The sequence below is a fragment of the Sturnus vulgaris genome, chromosome 1 (genome assembly GCF_052056855.1).
Source record: "Sturnus vulgaris isolate bStuVul1 chromosome 1, bStuVul1.hap1, whole genome shotgun sequence".
Classification (NCBI taxonomy): Eukaryota; Metazoa; Chordata; class Aves; order Passeriformes; family Sturnidae; genus Sturnus; species Sturnus vulgaris.
The window spans coordinates 587,827-610,765 of NC_142243.1; the positions used below are offsets into that span (position 1 = coordinate 587,827).

At 57.6% G+C, this 22,939-nt stretch overlaps 1 protein-coding gene across 3 annotated transcripts in view; it reads right to left on the reverse strand.

Annotated features, from left to right (window-relative positions):
- The window catches only part of AGAP3 (ArfGAP with GTPase domain, ankyrin repeat and PH domain 3), a 102,725-nt gene that overhangs the window by 39,136 nt on the left and 40,650 nt on the right, over positions 1-22,939 (reverse strand). For 2 of the 3 annotated variants that reach the window (XM_088172485.1, XM_088172416.1), the window contains exons 3-9: positions 21,449-21,536; positions 21,179-21,264; positions 20,887-21,028; positions 19,451-19,585; positions 16,549-16,676; positions 9,463-9,618; positions 5,441-5,533 (exon numbers count right to left, since the gene is read on the reverse strand). In XM_088172485.1, the coding sequence (XP_088028611.1) occupies positions 5,441-5,533; positions 9,463-9,618; positions 16,549-16,676; positions 19,451-19,585; positions 20,887-21,028; positions 21,179-21,264; positions 21,449-21,536 (828 nt within the window). Of the gene's footprint in view, positions 1-5,440; positions 5,534-5,906; positions 6,952-9,462; positions 9,619-16,548; positions 16,677-19,450; positions 19,586-20,886; positions 21,029-21,178; positions 21,265-21,448; positions 21,537-22,939 lie in introns of those variants that run through there. The other variant, XM_088172364.1, reaches the window with a different exon arrangement.

Consider the following 22,939-nt stretch of genomic DNA (forward strand, 5'->3'; position numbering starts at 1 on the left):
CTCCCTCTGAGAAACTCTTGCCATGCTGAAGGGCAGTGCTCACACAGGGCAGGAGCCAACCTCCCTACCATAGACACAGATTGCTCCCAGACCTTCTCCCACCACCCAAAGCACAGAGGGATAGTCAAGGCAGGGAAAACTGGGGACAGGCAGGAGCCAACTGAGAAACAACCCTCCAAATGCAGGTCTCCCAAGGGACACACTTTTTCTACCCCATTTCTGTTTCTGACAAACAGAGTAGGAACACATTCCAGGAGGGAATGCAGGTCCTGGGCAGCTGAGAGTTAGGGTCATCCCATCAGGATTTTACCTGAGACCCACGCTGCCATCACTGGCACAACACACTGCCAGGGCCAGGAAATGATTGCATTGCTCGTGCTGAACTCCCTCTTACCCCGGGATAACCCAGAACTAACTCCACTGATCTGAACCAAGGCTCAGAGCACAGACAATCCTCAACCCCTCCCCATTCATTTTTGTCTCCCCAGGAAATCCACCTCCAGAAGCAATTTATCATGTACCAGGTAAGGACAAAGGTGGAGAGGAAGAAGGAAGCTGGGGCAAGACAGCAGGTGCAAAGGCTCTGGAGCAGGGAGAGCACATCAAGCACTCTGTCGGCAGGGAGGGAAGCACAGCATGGGGGGACAAAAGCAGGAATGAGTAACAAAGTCTGGGAAAAAAGCTGGATCTACCAACTGTCAGGCCTGGCCCCTCCAAAAGTGCTGTCTGGACAGACACACAGACTGCCTGTTCCTAACTTGGCAAAAATCTGGGCCCTGGGCCAGCCCCTCCTCAAAAACTTGGGCAGAAAGTCCCAGCCCTGCCAGCCTCAGCATATTTGGGGGCCCCATCCCAGTGCCTGGAGACTGAGCTGCTGCTCCTGCACGGTGCAAAGGCCCAGCAAGAAGTGCTGGGGGGACAACACTGCCAGACGTGACCGTGAAATCTGCAACAAATGCTGCAGAACATGCAGGAGTCCCTGTGACCACTCCAGCTCAGTGCTCAGGCAGCAAACAGTGGGAAAAGAAACTGCCTCCCACACGTGCAGGGATGGAACAGTAAAACAGAGTGGCTAGGGCAAAGGTGTGTGTGGGCAGCATCAGATTCTTTGTCAGGATCTGGTACCTTGCCCTCACGAGCTGAAGAACTCAACAACAGTCAGAAGGTGCTGATGAGAACATGGCATGGCACATGGCAGCTGGCCCACAGCTCCTGCTCTGCCAAGGCCTGCCAGGGGGCAAACAACAACCCCTGGAATCATGGCTGCGTGCTCACACCAAGCAGATCTAGGGAAAAGCTACGGCAAAGAGTGATGGGCGGAGAGGAGAGGAGAGGAGAGGAGAGGAGAGGAGAGGAGAGGAGAGGAGAGGAGAGGAGAGGAGAGGAGAGGAGAGGAGAGGAGAGGAGAGGAGAGGAGAGGAGAGGAGAGGAGAGGAGAGGAGAGGAGAGGAGAGGAGAGGAGAGGAGAGGAGAGGAGAGGAGAGGAGAGGAGAGGAGAGGAGAGGAGAGGAGGAGGAGCCAGTGCCAGCAGTGCAAACAGGACATCAGAGGAGCCTGGTTCTCCCTTGGGTAAAACACAGTATCTGACGGCAGGAGTGACTGTGCTGACAAGTGGTTTTTAGCTTTCTGTCAGGTCTTTAACTGAGCAAGAACACCCTTAAACACCAGTTGTACAAAACCCATAGAGCCAGTAATGGATGGAATGCGAACTAGTCAAGTGCAAGGTCTCAAAACATACCCATGTCTGAGAGCAAGAGTGGTTATAAGTGGCAAACCCATGTCCAACAGAAGGGCTCACAGAGGTGCAGCCACCCTGCATCTGATTCAGACTAGTTCCTCAACGTCTCGCTCAAATGAACTCCAAGAAAACATAAAGCCAGAAAACCGAAAGGTAATGTGGCAAAGGGAGGGGAGCCCGAGCCTCTCGCTGTCCCCGCTCTGTCCCTTCCCGGCATTCCGTGGCTCGGCGCTGCTCTGGGCTGGGCTGTGCTGCCGCTCAGGAAAAGCAGCAGCAGCAATATGCAGCGTAATGAAGCAGGGAGCGGCGATGGCCCCCAGAGGACTCGTTTACTCCACAAATCTCCCTTCCACTCACTTTTTGCTAAGAATTTTAACACCAAACTTAATTGTGAAGTCGCGTATTGATTGGAAAATGCAAATGGCAATTTAAATGTAATCTAAGCTCCCAGCATGATCCCAGCTCCCAAGGAGGAGGAGTCACCCGCCCTGGGCCCTGCTGGAGTGCACGGCCCGAGCAGAGCCAGGCCAGGGGCCAGGGGACCCCCGGGCTGCCAGCATGCTCCATGCAGCCTTCCCACAAATATCTGCTAGATGTGCAATTAGGAGCTCATTCCTGGTAACAAACAGCTGGGGAAGCTTCGTCTCCTGGCTTAATTAACCCACTTCTTGGGGACAAGTGTCCAGCTACGAAGGAATTCTTCCAGCCTTGCAGACCACCACCAAAAGGACACTGTGGCACACAGACCCTGAGTCCATGGCACAGAGCAGCCCTGGCAGAGGCACCAGCTGCCTGGAGGGTGCGTAGGTGCTGTCCCAGGTGGGTGGGGGGGCCCCAACAGCCACAGTCTCACCTGTCCCCTTGGGGAGCTCCATCTTTTCCAGACGTGCATAAGGGAGACAGATCAGGTCACCCAGAGGTGCTGTGCTGAAGAAGGCAGTGACAAGTGACAACAAAGCACCCTGTAGTAGCAACACATCCCTCCTCAGGCTCCCCAGTGTTTCTCTTTCTGCAGCATCCAGCCCAGCCTCCTGCTTCCTGGCTCCATGCAAACCCCAGGCCTCGCATGCTGAGGAGGCTGCCAGTGCTTCCCAGTGCTTGTTCTGTGCTCACAGAGACCAGGAAGGGATCGTGGATCATGGTGCTGCAGCCGTGGGGTCACGGGTGAGCCTGCTGCCCCCCAGCACACTGCCTTCAGGTTGGCAATGTAAGCACAGACCCGTGCAGAGGAAGCCAGCTCTCCCGAGGTGACCTGCCCTCAGCCCCAGCACCAAACCCGCCAGCCCAGCAGTGCCCATGCCAAGGGAAGCTAACAGTCCAATGCTGGCCACGAACACAGGCAGCAGGTCCTGCCCATTTGCCACTCACATCGCCAAACCCGCCAGCTTCTGTTCTTATGGCTGGGCAGGACCAGTGAGCATCTAAGAGGAAAACTACAGGCCCCACTCTCCACTGCCTCAGAGACAGCAAGGGATGAGACCTCCACCATCTTCAGAGACCAGAGCAACCATCCCCTGTCCCAAACCTTTGTGATACAGCTCCTACACCTCCTGGGAGTCTTGCTCCTGTCCCCATCGGTGGTACCAAGCCATCATTCCTTGTGGTGCAAGGCCACAGCAGGAATGTGCCAAGCTGCCGTGCTGATCTCACTATGGACTCCCTGGCAACCCCTTCCTCACAAGCCATGTGTCAATATCTGCTGGCACAAGCTAGTGCCCACCTGTCAAACACCACTTCCCCCTACGTATGTTCCTGTAAAAACACTGCCCGGATCTCTGATCTCTGGGAAATCACCTCTCACAAGTCTGGCTAGAAGAGGTGCCAGTCCTGAACCCAGCACAGACCTGGATCTCCCAGGGGAACTCTTTGCTCCAGGCTCTCCTTGTGAGTTGCTGCTGCCATGAACTGGCCCCTCTGCTTAGTCCTGCACCAGGCAGGAGCTTGCCATCTCCTCCTCCTTGCAAAGCCCAGAAAGGATGTACAGCTTGGGTCTGCAGACCTGGGCCTCCACTGGTTCCAGTTCTCCCCATCCCAGACAGGAACAGCATAGAATGACTTAATCCCACTAAACCAACACAGCTGCTGGCAGACCAGGCAAGGCCAGGCCCTGTCAGCAGCACGGAGACACAGGAGCAGGTAAAGCAATCATCCTGCCCTGCAGGGAAAAGGGACCCAAAGGTCCAGGCACGAAAGGATGTCAGGTCCCTCTCAGGACCAGCCCTCCAGCAGGCAGCAGCAGATCTGGGGAACCAAGTCAGGGCTCACTGAAGGCTCCCTGCTCTACTCTCAGCCTCCCCTACCTCACCACAGAACAGCCACCCACTGCTTCCCCTGCCAGGTTGGGCTGACCCCAAACCACAGCATATGGGGCACTGCCACTGCAAACCAACAACCCAGGACAATCAACAATCCCTGCACACCAACAACAACCCAGGACAATCAACAACCCCTGCACACCAACAGGCCCTGTTCTGCAGAGCAGGGGATGGCCCAGCATGCTGGGCTGCCTCCTCCTGCTGGGGCTGTGCCAAACGTGGCCACCTCAGGAGCGGAGCCCCCATGTGTGAGATCCCACAGACCCCACCCTGGCATTGCTTCTCCTGTCACTGCTCCCTCTGGCCCCAGAGCTGACTCTCCCAGTCCTGCCTTCCCAACCCCACCCTCCTTTCAGCACAGCCCCCTGCTCAGGGCACCAACAGCCCTGCACAAACCTGCCTCAGCATTACTCCATGGGCAGGGAAGGGCAGGAGCTTTGGCAGCTCCAGCAGTGAGCAGGGTCTCTCTCTTCTGACCCACCACTCCACTCCTCAGCTAGCCTGGCCTCACTGAGCCTTTCCCCATGGAATCTCAGCATGGAATCGTACCAGGCAGCCAGAACCTGGTGGGGATGTAGACTCTACTCTCCTGCACTCCTGCAATGCAGAGAAACAACTGGACCTGTGCAACTCAGCCCTGGCAGCGCTGGGGGGCACACGGGGCACAGAAGGGCCAGCAGAGGGTAAATGGATCCACAACGGGGGCACAATGTGCAAGGCAGGAGCACAACCAGGCACTGCCAGATCAGTCTTTCCTGAAATGCAAGGAAATCCTGATGGAAACACCATCCAGCCAATCCACACCACTTGGCTCGCTGGGACATCACCCACCCCTGCTTGCCAGCGACAGACACAGGGGCAGGCAACACTCTGGGCTGGATCCAGGCAGTTGAAGCTTCCCTGGAAGCCAAGAGGCAGGAGCAGAATGCGCTGCTGCTGGAGGAAGCAGTGCCTCCCTTAGACTCCCAGCTCACGGTGTGGGCTCACAGCTTTCTCTAGCCGCCCGTGAAGAGGGAAATCCCCTTCCTGTCCGGGCAGGAGCAGGAGCAGGAGCGGGAAGGAACAGGAGAGAAGAGGAACAGGGAAGGAGCAGAGAGGCTGCGGCGGGGGCTGCGGCGGGCGTGGGGCATGGATGCCATCTGCTGGAACCGCTCTGCAGCCGCCGGCGCCGCAGCCCCCGCCGCAGCCCCCCACCCACGCACGGCACAGGCTCCAGGCTCCACGCCAGCACCCAGCGGTGCCCGCTGCTGGAGCCGGCGGCTGCGCAGCCCCCGGGGCACAGGGACACCAGCCAGCCCCCGGCCGGCCCCCAGTGCTGAGCAGAGGCGCCCCAGCCACACTCCCCCGAGCTGCGGGGTCTCGCAGGGGGCGAAGGGGAGCATCGAACCTGCTTCATGGGAATGGCCCGCCCGCTGCCAATACTGTCCGCTTTACACTCCGGCACCTTCTTGTCGCGCTCCGGGTCCGCGCCCTTCCGAGACTGGAAGAGAAGAGACACAGGCGCGTTAGAGCTGGGCACGGGACACCAGAAGACACGGTCCCCTGTCCCCAGCAGGCTCCAGACCAGAGCACTCTGCTCTCCCCCAGGCCAGCTCTGCCAGCGCACGGGCCCTCACCCGGTGCCTTAGGGACACTCGGACACTCCAGCCCAGCCCCCAGCGAGCTCTCCTGTCCAATCCTCTCCTCTCCCCCCACTGCAAGCAGAGCTGTCCTCCTCCTGGCAGAGCGGGGCTATGTGGGCCCCCCCTCCCGTGGGGCACACAGGACATGGCGACAGACAGAAATGGCATGGGATGCAGGTGGAGCATGGATGGAAGCAGGAGAGGCTCAGGCACTGAAGGAACTCACACCTCTACTAATCCAACAGATTTATTCTGGTAACACACTTGCACCATACAAAGTAGCACAGGTCACCGGGCAGAGATACCAGCCCCTTACAAAAGAGCATGGACAATAAATATCTACCACACGTCTAGAGCGGCGAGAGCAGGACCCACCAGCGCCCGAGGGCCGCGGGGAGAGCAAACTCTGATAAATACAATATGAAATTTACAGTCTGTTGAGCAGAACTCATTCAAAGTGCTTAGGACAGAGGGAAATACCAAGTCATACATGGCATGGAGCACAACCAATACATTCAGAATCACAACAATGGCAGGAGGCAGCGGCAGCGTCTCTCTGGAGCGTCCTACACACCCCCTCAGTCCAGGAGGGCCCCGTGTGCTTTGGATCAGAAAGGGATACGAGCCCCGCGCGCCTGGGACACCGATTCACCAGATTTTGGGCCCAGAACCAAACAAAGAGATCGAAAGAGAAGAAAACTAAAGAGACACAGATGGCTGCTCGGCTGCGAGGAGAAGAGGAGGAGGAGCAGGAGTCCATGCAGGCTGCAGAGGTGCAGGAGGGAAGAAGGAGCGGAGCGCTAGCGGCAGGCGCTGCAGCGGCTCCCGCAGGCAGCAGCAAAGCGTCTTTTGGCCCATCCAGCTCCATGCGCGGCTGTCCCCGGTCCCGGTGTGTCTGCAGGTCTTCCCATCCCAGCAGGGTCGTCCGCCTGGCATCCCCGAGAAGGGGCAGTGCCCAGACAGCATCCAGCAGGCCCAGAAATGTCCCAGCTTAAAGTGCAGGCGCAGGCCGTCTCAGCGCTTCCTAGACTTTACATTGGGGGGATTTAAAAGGCTCCTGCGTGTCTCCGAGGGGGGGACCCATGCTGGCTGGAGGGCGGGCGAGCCTCTAATCTTAGATCAATCCCAGTGCCCATCCCTTATCCGGCCCTGGAGAGGCAATGAAAAGTGAGAGAATTTGTACAGAGGTGCCGTGTGTAACCACCTGGATCTTCTAATTTGGAAGGAGTTGGAAAGGCCTTTTTGTTGATGAAAAGTTGGAAACAGTGGCACATATCTGCAAATATCGAAAGAATAAAGAGTTTGGCAAGTTATACTCAGAACACGGACACGAGTCTGTCAGTGATGGGTGCCAGCGGACAGCACGGACAGGCCACGGAGTGGGCGCCGGCGGCAGCAGCAGTCGGGGCTGGGGCTGGGCTCAGGAGTGGGCAGCGCCTCGAGGCGCGGGGGGCGCAGAGCTCGTGTCCACCTGGAGCTCTGGGGCACGCAGACCCCCGGGGGGAATGCGATCCAGTGGGGAGTGGGAGGGGAGCAGGAGAGGAGCCAGAGCAGGAGAGAGGACGAGGAGATTAGAAGAAGAAAGGAGGAGAAGAGGAGAAGAGGAGAGGAGGAGGAGGAGGAAGAGAAGGAGAAGAATGGGGAGGAGGGGGAGGAAAGGAGAAGGAGGAAAGGAGAGGAGGAGCAAAGGAGTCAGGCATAGCTCGGGACTGGGGCTGCAGCGGCTCCCAGAGCCGGGCCGAGCACTGCACCTCGGAAAGGCCTGTGCTCACCTGGGGACCCCACAAGGACGAAGGCTGCTGGCTACACCTGTGCTGCCTGCCTGGGAAAAGCTAGTGGCAGAAAACAGCCTGCCCTTCCTTCCCTTCCCGCCCTGCCTGGTCCTGTCCCACTGTGGGAGGTGTCAGGAGCTGCTGCTGCTGCCACGACCAGATGGGTGAAGACGTCAACGTGAGCCATGGATGTGCAGCAGCACACGAGCAAGCAGGTGAGGTGAGCCCCAGCCCCGCGGCGAGGTGAGCCCGCGGCGCAGAGCAAGCGTGAGCCCAGGATGGGTGAGCAGTGAGAGCCCTGCACGCACCACGACGCCCACAGCGAACAAGCGCAAGCCCCGCAGCGAGCCGCCCTCCTCCTCCTCCTCCTCCCCAAGCGAGTGCCCACCCCGGTGAGCGAGCATGGGGCTCCAGAGAGCCTGAGCATGAGCCGGCGGCGAGTCCAGGCGCGTCGGCGCGGCGAGCAGGAGCAGCATGGGGGTGGCACGATGGGGGTGGCACAGCACGAGCCAAGCACGGAGAGAGAACGGCGGGACACAGGGGAGAGCACCCCCAGAGCTGCTGCGGTGGGAGCACAGAGCACGGCCCAGCAGGGACAGCTCCAGGGCACTGGGACGGCTACAGGGCATTGGGACAGCTCCAGAGCATTCCAGAGGAACAGCGGGACAGCTCCAGGGCATTGGGACAGCTACAAGGCACTGGGACAGTTACAGGGCATTCCAGAGGAACAGGGGGACAGCTACAGGGCACTCCAGAGGGCAGAGCACACGGAGGGGAAGGCAGTGAGGGAATAACCATGCTTTGGGAGTGGGGACCTGCTGCGAGGGGTGGTATGCGCACAGACGGGGTGAGCGTGGGCCTGGGGCGTGCACAGAGAGCTGGGGGTGCAGGAGATGCAGCCAGGGGAATGCACAGAGTATTCAGGAGGTCAGCGCACAAGCTTCCAGGGTGTCAGAAGCCAAGGGAGATGGGCACATTCCCAGCACAAGGAATGGGGAATCTGGGATGCCAATGGTGCGGTGAAAGGAATGGGGCACAGGACACTGAATTTGTGTGGTCTGGGATCACAGCAGTAGCGGCTGGTCACAGGGGTGACATGGTGCAACAGGTACAAGGACTTTGTGGTGGCCGGTTCCACAGACAGCAGACACAGTGTGCTGAGCAATGGTGGCTGGAAAGCACATTGAGATGGGGAGAGGAGCGAGGCCGGAGCCTGCACACGTACACAGGAACAGAGGCTACACCTATGCTAGACACGGGACTGGGACACGTGTGTGCTCACAGCGAGGGGACACTCATGGCTGTGCTCAGAGCAAGGCTGAGTGTGAGGGCAGGACTGTGCACACTGCGTGGACGGTGTGTGCATGGTGTGAGAGCGTGCAGAGAGGCAGGCTGCAAGGCAACCAGCACAGCTGAGGGCTGCAGATGTACCCTGCTCCACCTGGGGCCCACAGCTTCGCTGCCTCCCTCCGTCTTCCCTCCCTCCACACCCACAGCAGCTCCCACGTGCGCTGCTCAAGGCACGCAGGATTCAGGAACGGGAGCAAGTGGGGCCCCACGCCAGGTGCTGAGCTCTGCACAGCACCACTGGGCACAGCATCAGCGGCACCAAACAGGAGCCCCAGTGAGCAGGGGCTCCGTGCCACGCTCGGGGTGCGCGGCCCCAAGGAGAAGATGAGCAGAGTCACTGGTGCTGTGCACGCACAGCTGCACCCCCTGCAAGAGCAGGAGCTCACACACACTGCACACCCACACGAGTGCAGCCTGCCACACTCCTGTGCGTGTGAGCAATGTCCTGCTCCCAGGTGCTCCCCATGCACGCACACTCTGCTGGAGCAGCCTGCAGCACCACGGCCCCTGCACACGCAGGTGCCTCCCCTCGCACACACACTCTCGAACTCTCCTGCCAGCACAGCACGGGCCAGCCCACGGGCTCAGGCTGCCGTGCCCCCCTCCCCTGCCCTCTCCTCTGCTGAAAGCCAGCCCAGAGCTCCCGGGCTGCCTGTGCTGCTTACCGTGAAGATGTTGGAGCGCCGCTTGGACTGCTTGCGGATGGGGGTGGGGGTGTTGGAGGCAGCGATGGTCTCGATCCGCAGCTCCCGCTGGCTGATGCTGGGGGTGGAGGGCACGGAGGAGGAGTAGTCACTGAAGGCTCCTCCGCCGTTGGTGGCCTGCAGGAGGAGATGGATGGTCAGGGGGATCAGACACAGACTGCAGGAGCACACCTGCCCCACACGGACTCGTGCCAGGGCAGGGAGTGCCACGCTCGACTGGGACTGGGTGACATCCAAAAATTCAATCAATCGTTTTGGTTGGAAGGGACCTTAAAGACTATTTAGTTCCAACCCCCCGCCATGGGCAGGGACAACTTCCACTAGACCAGACTGCTCTAAGCCCGATTCAACCTGGCCTTGGACACTTCCAGGGATGGGGAAGTGGGGCAACCCAGAGACACGTCCAATGCCAGGCACTGCTCCTGCTCAACAGAGGGGCTTGGGAAGTCTTTCCTCTCTTTCTGCTCTAGTTTTTTCACCAGTAAAATGTTCAAGTTCTGAAATCAAAGAGTAGGGCAGCAAATGGCCAGAGAAACCCAGCTGAAGCCCTTCCAAAAACATAGGTGTGGAACAAGGCCTGAGGCAGTGGGGGTCCCATGTGGTTCCAAGGGGGATGTGTGTCCCCAGGGCTTCAGCCTTCACCTTCCCATGTCCTGAAGCACGCAGTGCCACACCACAAGCTCACACTCTGTGTGAAACCCATCTTGCTGCTGGTTTGGAGGTCTCTCTGAGCAGACCCTGAGGCTGGCACACACCTCCTGTGCCTGCAGACCACCAGAGCCATGGCTGCAGTGGCCCGTGCCTGGGAATACCAGGGACTTCACTAACACCTCACTGGCTTCCATAGCAACAGGAAGATGCAACCGTGCAGCCATGCACCCGGGTCACCAACACATCTCTTCCCGACAAGGCTGCTCACTCCCACCCTGCTCATGCCAGCAGTGTGGGCAGCCACTGGACAGGTGCTTAGGGACATCCCAGAAACAACAGCAGCATGGAAACATTTCAGGTCTGCAGCCAGGACAACTCACTATGACACAGCACACGGCAGCCCGAGCTCCTGGGCAGTTCTGAACAGTATTTCAGGAACACATGGAGGAGCTGCCCCTAGAAGGGCAGGTGAGCTCCAGCATCCCAGAAGGGGCAGCCTGCCTCCTCCCAGCTCCACGCTCACAGAGTGGTGGCACCAATGGCCCAGTGACCTCCTCCAACCACCTACGCTGAGCAGGAATGGAGCCCACGAAGGGTGATGATGTGCTGAAGGGGCTTGGTGAGAGACCCCCATCCCCAGTGGGATCAGAGCCTTATTCTGAGACAAGCAGTTCAGAGAAGTGTGAAGGGGGCTGCACAGGCAGAGCAGTGACCATGACCCACACTTGGTGTCAGAGAGAGGTGCAACCTTCACCCAAGACATGGACCTCCTCATCTTTGACAAGAGATATGGGAGAAGACACACAATGAGAACCTAAGAGAGGAAAAAAGCCACCCAAGCAGCATTTCAGCTTCCTCCTCATGAAGGCAGAGCAAGGAAAACAATTCCATGCTGTGAGAAGGTGGGTGGCTTGGACCATCCCAGCCTGTCTGGAAACAGGAACATTTCTGGAGTCCTGAGACACAGAACAAGAGGGAACCTGGTCCAGCTGTGCTTTTCCACAAGTACAAGAGGCTGGGAACTCTCTCCAGGGAAGGGAATGTGGCCTGGGAGCTCCTCTGCAGGCTGAGGAATCCTGTGGATGCAGATGATGGACACTAAAGCATCAAAGAAGAAACTACTTTTACTACAAAGAAGAAATTTTGCTACAGCCTGGTTTATATTTTACTTACTCCCTGTAGTGCTGTGTGTCATTTCTGTCTGGCCAGAATAACTTTCCTTAGCTTGTCAGTCTGCCTGGTGTTGGAGCCAAGGTTACTGTCCCTGGGTGACAAAGGACACTGGCCTTTGAGCCTCCCATGTCCCACAGACCAAACCTCAGGAAGGGCTCTGGGGCTGCAGGATGGCTCACACCAGGCTATGAAGGCAAGCTGCCACCAGTTTGGGGGCAGAGGAGAAAATCCTTCAAAGACAGAGAGTGGCTCAGGCAATCCTGAGCCAGCATTGCTCCACTGGAGCAGGGAGCTCCAGAATTTCCATGGGATCCGGGGACACAGGACAAACCTCAGGGATGTGGGAGAACCCTGACAAAATGACAGTTCTGGGTTGGTACCATGTGTCTGCTCTTGCTCTTTGCTAGTGAACCTGAACAACCATCTGTGGTCACCACTGGAATCTGAGAACACTGTGGGAACTGGAAACTTGGTGAAACACCTGTGGGACAAATCCTTCCCATTAGTGTGTAACCGATGGAAGAGCATCAACAGTGCCACAGGGTGCCTGGGAAGGGCACAACACAGCTGGAGTTCAGGGGCAGGAATTCCTGGTGTAACAAGGCCTGGGTCACAAGAAGTCCTTTGGGAAGGGCTCTGAGTGCCCTTCTTTGGGAAGAAGGGAGAAGCCAGAGGAGCACATGGAGGATGGAAAGCAGGCACCGTGAGCTGAGCAGGGAACAGGACACAGGCTTCCATAAGGAAATGCCAACACCTGCTGCAGCTCCTGAACTCTGACAGAACGTGCTGCAGCAGGTCAGAGAGCACTGCTACCAGCTCGGGTGAGCTGCCCTTGGGGCTTCATTTCACTTGCAAACTCTGATTTTCCACCTCTTTCATATGATCTCTCACTGAGTCTGGATGAAGGCCCTTGGCCCCAGAGAGCCCGTGCAGGAAGGCAGACTGGGGCCACTGGAGAGGGGCCACCATACCAGGCAGCCAAGAGCACGGAGGGGATGGCAGCAGCTCCCAAACCCTCCACCACCCTGTCAGGTACCTGCATGGGGTACCTGTTACCTCCTGCCAGCTGCTGGGAACCAGTTTCCTGGCAGAAAGACAAACAGCATCCCACAGCAAACACAATAGTGACTCACCCACAGCCTGGGGAATTTCCAAAGGCATCCCAGAGGCCCTGAAGAAAGACTCAGAACGGTGCAGCAAAAGTGAGGAAATCAGGTAGAACAACTCTGCAGGTGCTGCAAGCACCCACTGGCCTGAGAAACTCCCATCCCCTCCCTGCAGGCAAGGGCCAGGAGATGCCAGGAGGGAGCAAGGTGGGAGTCAGGGCCAAGTGAGGAGTGGGATTCCCAAACCCATCCAACCTGCTCACTCAACAATAGGTGCGGGTAAGATACAGAGAGGAGAGCCCAGGGCAGCAGGCAAGAGCTTTCCCTGGGTTCTGGGGAATACAAGGCACCTGCTCCAGTGGGTGCAGACCCACACCCCTCAAGCCACTGGGAAGGCCAAAGGGACAGATCTGTGTCCCCAAGGGAGTGCAGGACTCCAGGGCTGGCCCTGGCTCCTGCTGTACTGGATTGATGCTGGACACAGTACCCGGGGTCAGGGACCTGCCAAGCACATCTAGTGACTCATGAGAGCTGGTGGAAAACCCTGACCAGGGTTGACCTGCTCCTACAGCTCCCTTTCTCTCCCCATGGATGAGGCAATGTCCTCCAGGCTCCAGACACCGCTGCAGAATAGCAGAAAAAAACCCCAAACTCCCAAAGGCAGAAATGAAACCAGGGCCTTTGGCTGGCCCCCAAAACAGTCATGCAGTGTGCATGGAGACCAGGACACATCCACAGCACCACTGTCCCAGGAGAAAGGAATCCTCCAGACAGCTGGGTAACAAAACCACCAGGGTCCTCTGGAGTCCCTCCTCTCCCAGTAACCACGCTGGTCTGGTCCAACTGACAGACCACACAAGCAGTGGCCATTTCCAAAAAAGTCAGCTTGGCTCAGCCAGTAGTGTCAGCTACTTCCACAAGAGCTGTGCCCAGAACAAGAGAAGGGGCAGGGCTGGGTCCCAGCTCCTACCTACCATAAGAAGCCCTTTCCAAGAGAAGTGCCTTCTCAGCTGGCAGCTGCAGAGGACAGCACTGTCCCTGCAGGATGGGCCTGCCAGGCCCAGAGCAGTACTGCCACTCCCAGTTCCAGGGGCTCCTCCTGCCCCTAAATGCCAGTCCCACCGTTCCAGGGACTCCTCCTGCCCCACCAGGCAGTACTTGGAGGGAAGGGGATCCTTCTGTCCCAAGGGCATGTCTCACCGGTGCACACTGTTACCTGCAGCACAAGGCTTCTCTCCACCTCATCTCCATGTTAAGTCCCGTGCTCTTAAACTCTTCCTTGAGAGCCTTTTTCTTGTTTTCCCTGTGCTAGTTACTGCTCTTGGACTTGCAAAAGCAACTAAGAAACCCAGGTGAGAATCCAGGCCCTCAGGTAAGCCAGAGTTCAGCTTTGCTCCACAAAGACCTTGTCACTCTCCAGATGGTCCCTCCTGGCAGGGTGAGCCTGTCCATCCCTCCCCAGGGCTGCCCCTCCATGTATGGCTGGGCCAGGAGCAGGGGACACCGGGGCACTGCTCCCCAGTACCCAGCTGGGCATTGTGCCCTCCTACATGGGCAGCCTCAGTACACACCTGAGTGTGGGGGCTGCTCTGCCCAGTTCCCTGTCAGAACCATCAGTTATGGGGGATTTTGTTTCCTAAAGCCACTTGGACTTTCCCTGAGGACAGGGGGGAGCAGCTCCAGAACTTCACTTCCAAGGCCATGCAAGAGCAGATAAACACTTCATGGCATTTTAGGATCACTCACCATTGCTTCACTATTTTCAGAAGTGCCTTTAGTAATGGGGGAGAGACGTGCAAGCACCAGGGCAGAGATCACTGCACGGGCCATTGGCACCGAGAGGGCTTGTGGTGGGACCACACAAGACCCCAGGAAGACAAATTGACTCTGAGCAGCCTCGTGGGGCCCGGGTTTGCTGAGGGCAGGAGGGCACAGCACTGCACAGTGGGTCCAGAGGGGGCACAGGCCATCAATCCCTGCGAGCTGCACGCTGCATTACTTCCCTTCACAGCTCTGCTTCCCACCACAGCTCCCTACGTCCCTCCAGCCAAGCCAGGAGCACAGCAAGGTACAGAGAGCAAAGGTCTGTTCCCCAGCAGGCAGCCAGAATTCACCTCTACACAGATGTCGTCTGCAAGCCGTGCTCAGAGGTGCTCTGTGGGAAGGAGAGGAGAGGAGAGGAGAGCAGGCACGGCTCTGAGCAAACACCTCACAACGCTCATGCAGTTAGAAAATTCTTCCAAAATTTGCTTCCCCGCAGCCAGTCCTAAATCCACCCCTTTTGCTCAGTGCTGACTTTCCTTAAGGAGCTCTTTCCTGTCACACCTGTATATTTTAGGTCAGGTTTGGCCTATCACTGCACTCCTTCCTCAGCTAAATCAGTCAAGTGCTTGTTTTCCTCCTGTGTCAGGGTCTCTTCCCTCCCACACGTTTTTGTTATTCCTTCAGGTTCCATGCACAGTCCCATGAGTGACTGGATCCCGACTAGGGAACCCAGGGGTCTGGCAGCCCCATCCCTCATACAGGGAACACTTTTCAGCTTCCCAGTAAACACCCTGCCTGCCTGGCACAGCCAGTGTCCATGGCACATATTTACTGGGGCTCTTCTCATACTCTGGACGTGGAAGAAAACACTCAACAAGTGTCCAGCTCCCCTGAGAAATGCTGACCTTGGCCATCAGCCTCTTGCTTCCCTTGCAGCACAGGTGGCATCTCCTTCCCAACCAGGCTCATATGTACACAATTTGATAATAAAACCCTCAAATTACCAGAGACACTCAAATCTGTATTTCCCTGGGACTTTGCTCTCCACTTTGGATGTCTCCCATTGAACTTGTCCCCAGCTTTCTGGACACAAGCACCCTGACAGAACCTGGCTTTGCAAGCCTTCCCCAGCAGCCCATCCACCTGCACACAGACTTTACCTGAACCTGCTGGTGTCCAGGTGACCTGGAGCACCAGGAAGCTGGCACAGGTCTCTGCAAAAACCTGCACTCACCTAGTTGCAATCCAGCTTCAGAAGCCTCTACAACCAGGTAGCTGGATATGGCTCAGGTCTGTGCAGGGACAGGCTCCAGGGCCAGGAGGCTCTGACACAGCCCGAGTTTCAAAGGCAATCAATCCCCTTATGGAAAATCCACCAGCTATGTGTGCTGTCCCTCAGTCACAGGCAGATTTCCTGCAGCCTCTGTCACAGATCCTGGGATTCCACATGCCAGTTGTTCCAGAGATGGAATCTCCTGAGTGCCCTGGGGAGCAATGGAGCCCAGGATCTCTCGTTTCTTCCTCACCAGTCACCTGGCCAGCATTTCTGTGGGCACTGGGAATGTAGCAAAGCTGGAATGCACTGAGGTGGCTGCCCAAAGGATATCCTTCCCCAGCCCCTCCCCATGGAGCCTGTCCTGCCTCAGTTCTGCTCCAGGATCACGGAACAAACCTATGGCATCAACATCCTCCCCACACCAAGACCTTGGCCACCCTTACCAACAGCACAGACCATCCTCTGGCAGAGGGGAGGGAACCTCCTCCCCTCTTCTGCTCCTTCAGCTCACCCCTGAACCCAGCTCTCCACAGGTCCATCCCCTCAGATGTGCTCATAACCATCAGCTTCCTGTGCCAGGGGAAGCAGGAGCTGAAGCTGTGCCTGCCCAGCTGGGGCAGCCAGAGCACCACCCACCCTCTCACACACCCCTGTGCTGCCCAGGAGCTCCCCACACACCACTCACAGCTCTGCTGTGTGTCTGCCAAAGCACGACACAGGCTGGGGACCATGAGCCACACCCAAAGGTTTAGACATGAAACTTCACCTCAGGGCAAGCATCAAACTGTCATACAATCATAAAATGACGAAGGGACCTTAGAGATCATCTATTTCCAACCCCCCTGCATGGGCAGGGACACCTTCCCCTAGAGCAGGTTGCTCCAACCTGGCCTCAGACACTTCCAGGGCAGCCACAGCTTCCCTGGGCTATGGAAGAAACACCAGGGTGACACCACTCTGCTCTTCCCAAGAGCCAGCCCAGTGCAGCACTACCAGTCTAAGGCTGAACTGCTGGGTGCTGAGCTGAGGGTGTGCAGAGCACAAGAGATCCTTGCTTTCCCCGTTGCCATTCCCCACCTGGTTGATGTGGACAGAAGGAATGGAGGCTGCAGAAACAGATGAGTGGCTGGGTGAGTTGGGCAGGGACTTGCAGGGGCCGATGGAGAGCTGGTGCTTCTTCCGGAGAGCCACCACCTTCTGAGCCACTGAAAAGGGAGAAAGGGACAGGGTCAGAGCTCAGAAAGCAGCCTCCTCCACCCACACAATTCTGGAAGGCTTCAGGGAGAGCCAGGCCCTTCCCTTGATGTGCTGCTTGTACTGCTCAGGCTGAATGCCCAGAGCCCACCTGCCCTCTTGGGCATCACACGGAACAGCAACTCCCCATGGACACCATGGAGACACCACGGAGACACCACGGAGACACCATGAGCCTGGGCCTGCTGCAGGAGTACCCCTGGGCAGTCCTTCACTTCTCAGGCACCCCTCACAGCAACTCCAGGAGCCAGGTACTGGGCTGAACTGCCTGGGCAAATGCCACCCCCATCAGTCTGGTCCTTGTGGGTCTGTAAGGTGACACCCTGAGGGGTTCTCTGCAGAATCCTTGGTGGATCACAAGGGACCTTTGAATGCTCTTCCTCTGTCCAGATCTGGAGTGCTGGGTTTGCCTTGAAACACTGAGTGATGCTCAGGTGCTGGAGCTCACAGAGGCCCTGGGCAGTGGTGCTGCCCAGGCTCTGTGGGCAGGGCACACCTCACTGGCTGTACAGCAGAGCTGTGTGTGGCAAACAGAGAAACCCAAACAAAGACCGGTGTAAGGGATGGCAGAAACGATCCCAGAAAAGCCTGACTAATGTTCAGGAAGTAGAAGAGCCTGGGCCTGGCTCAGGAAGGTGAAGGTCACCTCAAGGTGCCTCTTTTCAGGACTGGGGAGATGTTATCCCTGCAGAGTGGTGTCACTGGTTAATTCCTCATTAGCAGTAGTGGTATGGGATAACTGCTGGGCAGAGCCTCTGCCAGGCTCCCTGCCCACAACAGCAGGGGCTGAAGGGTTTTTCTGGGTATTTCCTGGCCCCTGGGGGGCTGGAGCTCACAGTGTGCCCAGCCAGCACTGGGATGGGAGATATCCCCTGGGCAGGGAATCCAGAGCCTCCCTGGGAACTCATGCTGGAGCCTGGGCCTGCAGCCCCATGCTGGAGGGGGACAATGGAGAGCAGCAATGCCACCAGCACCTCAGCCACAGCACCTCAGCCACATGGAGCCACTGGCTGTCCTCTCCTGCCTTCTCCAGTGCTCAGGGCAGAGGAAAGGCAGGACCATGCACTCGGGATGTGCAGCAGAGGCGAAGCTCAAGAAGTCACTCATAGCATAGGCAGCAGAGCTGCTGCTCCTCCTGCACCCTGCAGGGTCACTCCTCCTCCTCCTCAGGAACATCACCAAGGGGACCATGGCTACAGGCTCCCTGACCTTTTCTTGCCACAGAAACTTAAAATGTACAGTACTTAAAATGAATCCCCCCACACTGGTGGCTCCTTGCAAACTGTCCTGGCATCTGCTGAAAGTGAACCCCAGATTTCTGCAAACAGGAATTGTGAGGGCAATCCTGAGAACAAAGTTCTTTAACCAGACCTCTTTAGAGTCAAGAGGACAGAAGGCACATTCCATACCAGCCCCCCCGTCAGTGGCAGGCCTTCCTCAGGGAGTCTTGAAGCTGATCAGACACTGCAGGACACAGCCCAGCCTAGGGCACTGTCCCTGCCTGTGCCACGGCCACCTCCTGGCAACACCTGGCAATACCAAGATCCCATCCTCTCACCACAGAAGTCACTGTGACATCTGACTTGGGAAGGATGGAGGAGTGCAATTCCCACAAAGTGAGCAGCACGTGCAGGGGGAATTCTGCCAGGACAGGAGAACCCAGCAAGGAGGAAGTGGCCCTCATTCTCATGGTGACCCTGGGCAGCCTGAGTGCCCACACACACCCTGGGCCACAAAAGCCCCAACACCACCAGGCACACACTGCAATGTGCTCAGCCCAAACACACACAGCCCCAGGCTACAGAGAAGACAACAACCCTCTCTGAGGAACGGGGTCTGCTGCTCCTGCCTGAGCTGTGCTGACACAGCAGCCAGGGCCACCCAGTTCTTGGAGGATCCCTGTGCAGTTGGTGAAGATGGAGAAACCAGTTTTTCTGTCTTGCAGCATCCCCCCACTCTGCAGCACCACACAGTGTGTGTGGGAAGAGCTGTCTATGAACACCAAGGGGCAGGGTGGTCACTCCCTCAAGCCCACTCCCCAGGAAGGTCAGTGGCCACTGGCTGTGACCCAGGACAGTGGCAGGGAAGGGCTCTCTAGAGGTGCAGCACACACTGCACACAGCACGGGCAAGCAGGCAGCCTCAGCACTGGAAGCAGCTCTTCCTGTTCCTGCTGTGGGAAGTGAACATCCTTCCCAACCTGCTCAGGGCAGGTCTGCTGGGATCCAGCGCTGCCACTTGTGTGGAACAAGTCATATAAAGACAAGGTCTGATGGAAATTGGATTGCCAAGTGAGGCAAGGTCCTCACAGGGTCTGTGACTGCCAGGACTGCACAAGATCCCAAAGCAGCTGCATCATGATCTGCCAGTCCTCCCTAGGAAGAATCACTAACCCACTCCAGAAACACCTCTTCCCACTAGCTTCAGGCCATTCCCCCTTGTCCTGTCACTAGAGGGAACACACAATCCCCTTCAGGGTAAGGTCACAGTTTATGTAAGCAGACTGCAACCTCCCAGGAGATGGTGCAGGTTCCCTGTGCCCCTCATCATCACTGTGTTGCAGACCCATCTCCAAGCCTAAGCAGGAATGCTCTCTCACACTGTTCCCACGAGGAACAGCTGCCCCATCCAGCTGTTCAGGAGCCGCTTTCCTACTCCAAGGGCAGCCCAAACTGCTGTGTGAGAGCACCGTGGTGCCCTGGGCACGCTGCCCTGGCTGCAGTTACCGTCCTGGAAGACCCTCTCCACGTTCAGGCCGTAGGTGGCACAGGTCTCGTAGTAGGTGCAGCGCTTCAGGTCGTTGGAGAGCTTCCGTGCGCGGGAGTCGTCGATGACGCGCGGGTTGGTGGCACTGATTGCGTCTGCAAACCAAAGGGACAGCACGCTGATCGGCAAGGACCCTGCCCCCTATCCACAGCTCCCGCGACGCTTCTGGCCTCCCTCCCTCTCTTCACAAAGGGGAACCACCTCACCGCACTGCCCCATAAATGCCTGTGATCACAAAGGCCCATGCTGGTAGAAAAACGGATGAGTCTCTGTAAATGAACCTGACTCAATTTCCCAAACCACCCAGCCACTTACATTTCAGCAGACAGAGGCAGAACACCTCTGGGAGGTGTGGGGACCAAGGCCAGGCAGCCCCAGCTGCCAAATCAAATGGATTTGTCAGTCTCCACCATTCTAGGGCTCATGGCCAAGCCTTACATGTTAAAGAATCCAAGGGAGAAATCCTCCTGGTTTAATGAGAAAGTCAACTCTGCTGGGATATCTCCACAGCCAAGGAATTCCTGGATAGCTCTAAAATACAGGCTCAATTTGTATCCCAGATAGCCACCAAGTGCTTGCCTGTTTTGGAAAAACTTCCTTCCAAAGAGGAATCCAACTCCTTGAAGACAAGCCAGGGACAAGTGGAGGCTGTGAACAAACCTTCTCAGGTGGGGCAGGAGAGTTGGGACCTGCACTGTAGGAAGCCCTCCTCGAGCTCTCCAGATGGCTGTGTGCCTGTACCAAGGCTAGGACCTCGCCTGGTTCTGTGTCTGGGACAATGAAGGCTACTAACGCCATTACCTGTCCCACTCCTGTGCCTCCAGAGTGCAGGCTGACACCCCATTCCTGAGCCAGGATCACTCAGTCCTAAAATTCACTGCACAATCTCTAAATATCCAAAGTTTAACAACTTTGTTCTGCTTTTAATATGGGGGTCTGGAGCAGACCCTCTGGGACTCCCTCCCACTGCTCCTGCCTGTCTTCCTGGCCTCAGAGCTTCTTCCTGGCCAGGAACAGGTCACACAGTGCTCAGAAACTGTCCTGTCCTGCCAGGACAGCTTCTCCCTACATCCATGTCCTGCTCCTGCTCTCTACTGTCTCACAGAAAACTCTTCACCCCAGGCTCACTCCTGCCTGTGCTGGCAGAGCTGGAGGAGGCAGCACCAGGGTCTCATGCCATTTCCAAAAGGAAAGTGGCTCCATGGAATGAGGCAGCTCTCTATGGAGGGAAGCTGAGATGGTGTGAGCAGGAACTCTCACCTCAGGGCCCTGGGCTGGGGCCTCAGCCCCATGAAAGGTTCACAGACCAGGATCCCCACTGTGCTCACAGGGCTGGCAGCCCCTGCTCTCGGGCCAGGCACTGAAGGGGTGTGGGGGAGCCCAGGCGAGTTCTCACCCTGTGTGCCCACGAGCACCATGGGCACCTCCGCCGTGTTCCGGTAGCTGCAGAGCCGCAGGTAGTAGTTGTAGACGGTCTGGAAGCTGATCTCATCCTCCAGGCTGAAGACAAACACCACAGCATCGACCCAGGCAGCAAACTGAAGAGATGTGGCAGGATTACAGCAGCTGGAGACCCAGCCCGGAGCAGGCAGCAAAGGGCAGCCACACCCCGGGCTCCGCCAGCACTGCCCCCGCCAGGCCCTCCACAGGATGGTGGGAAAGGACCACAGGGAGCACAGCTCTCCTACCTGCAGTTCAGGGGGGCCCCCTTCGTCTCGAATCAGCAGCAAGTAGCTCTGACCATCCACCACGATCTCCTTCTTAAAGCGGCCACCTTGGGGAGCAAAGCTGAGGTCAGTAAGGGGGTGCCGGCAGGGGACACCCCAAACCAGGGCCGGGGGAGCTGCAGAGCCCCGTGGCAGGGGTGGAGGAGGTGCAGGGACTGGGATCACCCTCAGCACCACGGAGAGGAGTGAGGACCCAGCCCATGCCCAGGCACCCTGGGAAGCAGCCCTTACCCTCTGGAGACTCCTCCTGCACGTAGGTGCCGGTCAGGTAGCGGTGCACCAGCGCTGACTTGCCACTGGACAGGTTCCCCACGATGCCCTGGAACAGACACACGTGTCACCTGTGCGCCCAGCACGTGTCCCTGTACCCAAGGCCATCCCTGTGAGGTGACACCAGTGCTGGGGCACACGCTGATGAGGGGCAGAGGTGTCTCTGAGAGGACACAGGGATGGTGTGACCCAGCCCAGTGTTTGGTGGGAGGCCAGGGGACTGACTGGGCTCAGTCAGGCAGGGAGCAGCCAGGATTGGGGCACAGCCACCTGGACACCACTCTCATCCTCACCTGAACAGGCACAGCCTTGCCAGAGCCACATCAGCTCTTCCCACAGCCTTTCTGCTCCTCAGGGAACACTTGCCATCCCAAGTCAATTCAGAAGGAGAAAACCCTCTTCTCCCAGGGCACCCATGCCCAGTTTTGGGGTGCTGCAGCTCTGGACAGCAGCTGGCAGTAAAGGAGAGCAGAGAGGAGCTCCACGTTGGGTACAGGCCCAGCACGGGCTCAGCCTGAGGCAGCAGCAGCAGGGCAGCACTACGTGCATGTCCCAGCAGAGCCAATGGTGCCACCCACATGGGAACACCAGCACCAGCGTTCAACCAAGCCTAAGGATACAGCTACTGAGCACCCAATGGAATTGGGTGGGAGCACATGTGACTGCAGCACCCTCAGACTGGCTTTCAAGTGCAGGTGGGTGTCCTGGGATGGGTCAGTCAGAGCACCCAGCTCTGCTCATTGTCAGGGTCTTCCTGACTGTTCAATGCCACTTAACTGTGGGACCAGGTCTGTAGTGAAGGATCTGAGAACTGGCTGAGGGAGCAGCAGGGGCTCAGCCTGGCGAAAAGGAGGCTCAGGAGGAATCCTCTCATTCCACAACTCCCTGACATGAGGGTGCAGCCAGGGGGGATTTGCCTCTGCTCCCAAGTAACTAACGACAGGGCAAGAGATAACAACCTCAAATTGCATCAGGGGAGCTTTAGGTTGGATATCTGGTATCCTTTTCCCACAAAAAGGGAACGGGTTACCTTCAGCTGAAGGTGAACCAAGTCACTGTCCCTGGAAGCGTTCAAAAAATGTAGATGTAGCACTTGAGGATATAGTTTAGTGGTGAACACAGTGGTGGTGCTGGTTGATGGCTGGACTTGATGATCCTAGAGGGCTTTTCCAGCCTTAATGGTTCTGTGATTCTGTACAGCTGCACTCACATAGCCACAGCAGTGCTGGAAGACGTGGGGTGAGGAGTGGCTACGAACACTAAAGCTGCCTCTGCCACCACGGAAGTTTACAGCCAAACTTTTCCAGGCACAGGGATGAGCCTGGCAGGTGAGTCACCACCAGGCAGGTTCTCCAGCTCCCAGCCAGGCACTGAGATGCTCCTGTTGCTCTGGTCCTGCCAGGGGTCCTGCCCTGGGCCGTGCTCCCTGTGAGGAGCAGAGAGGCACCAGCC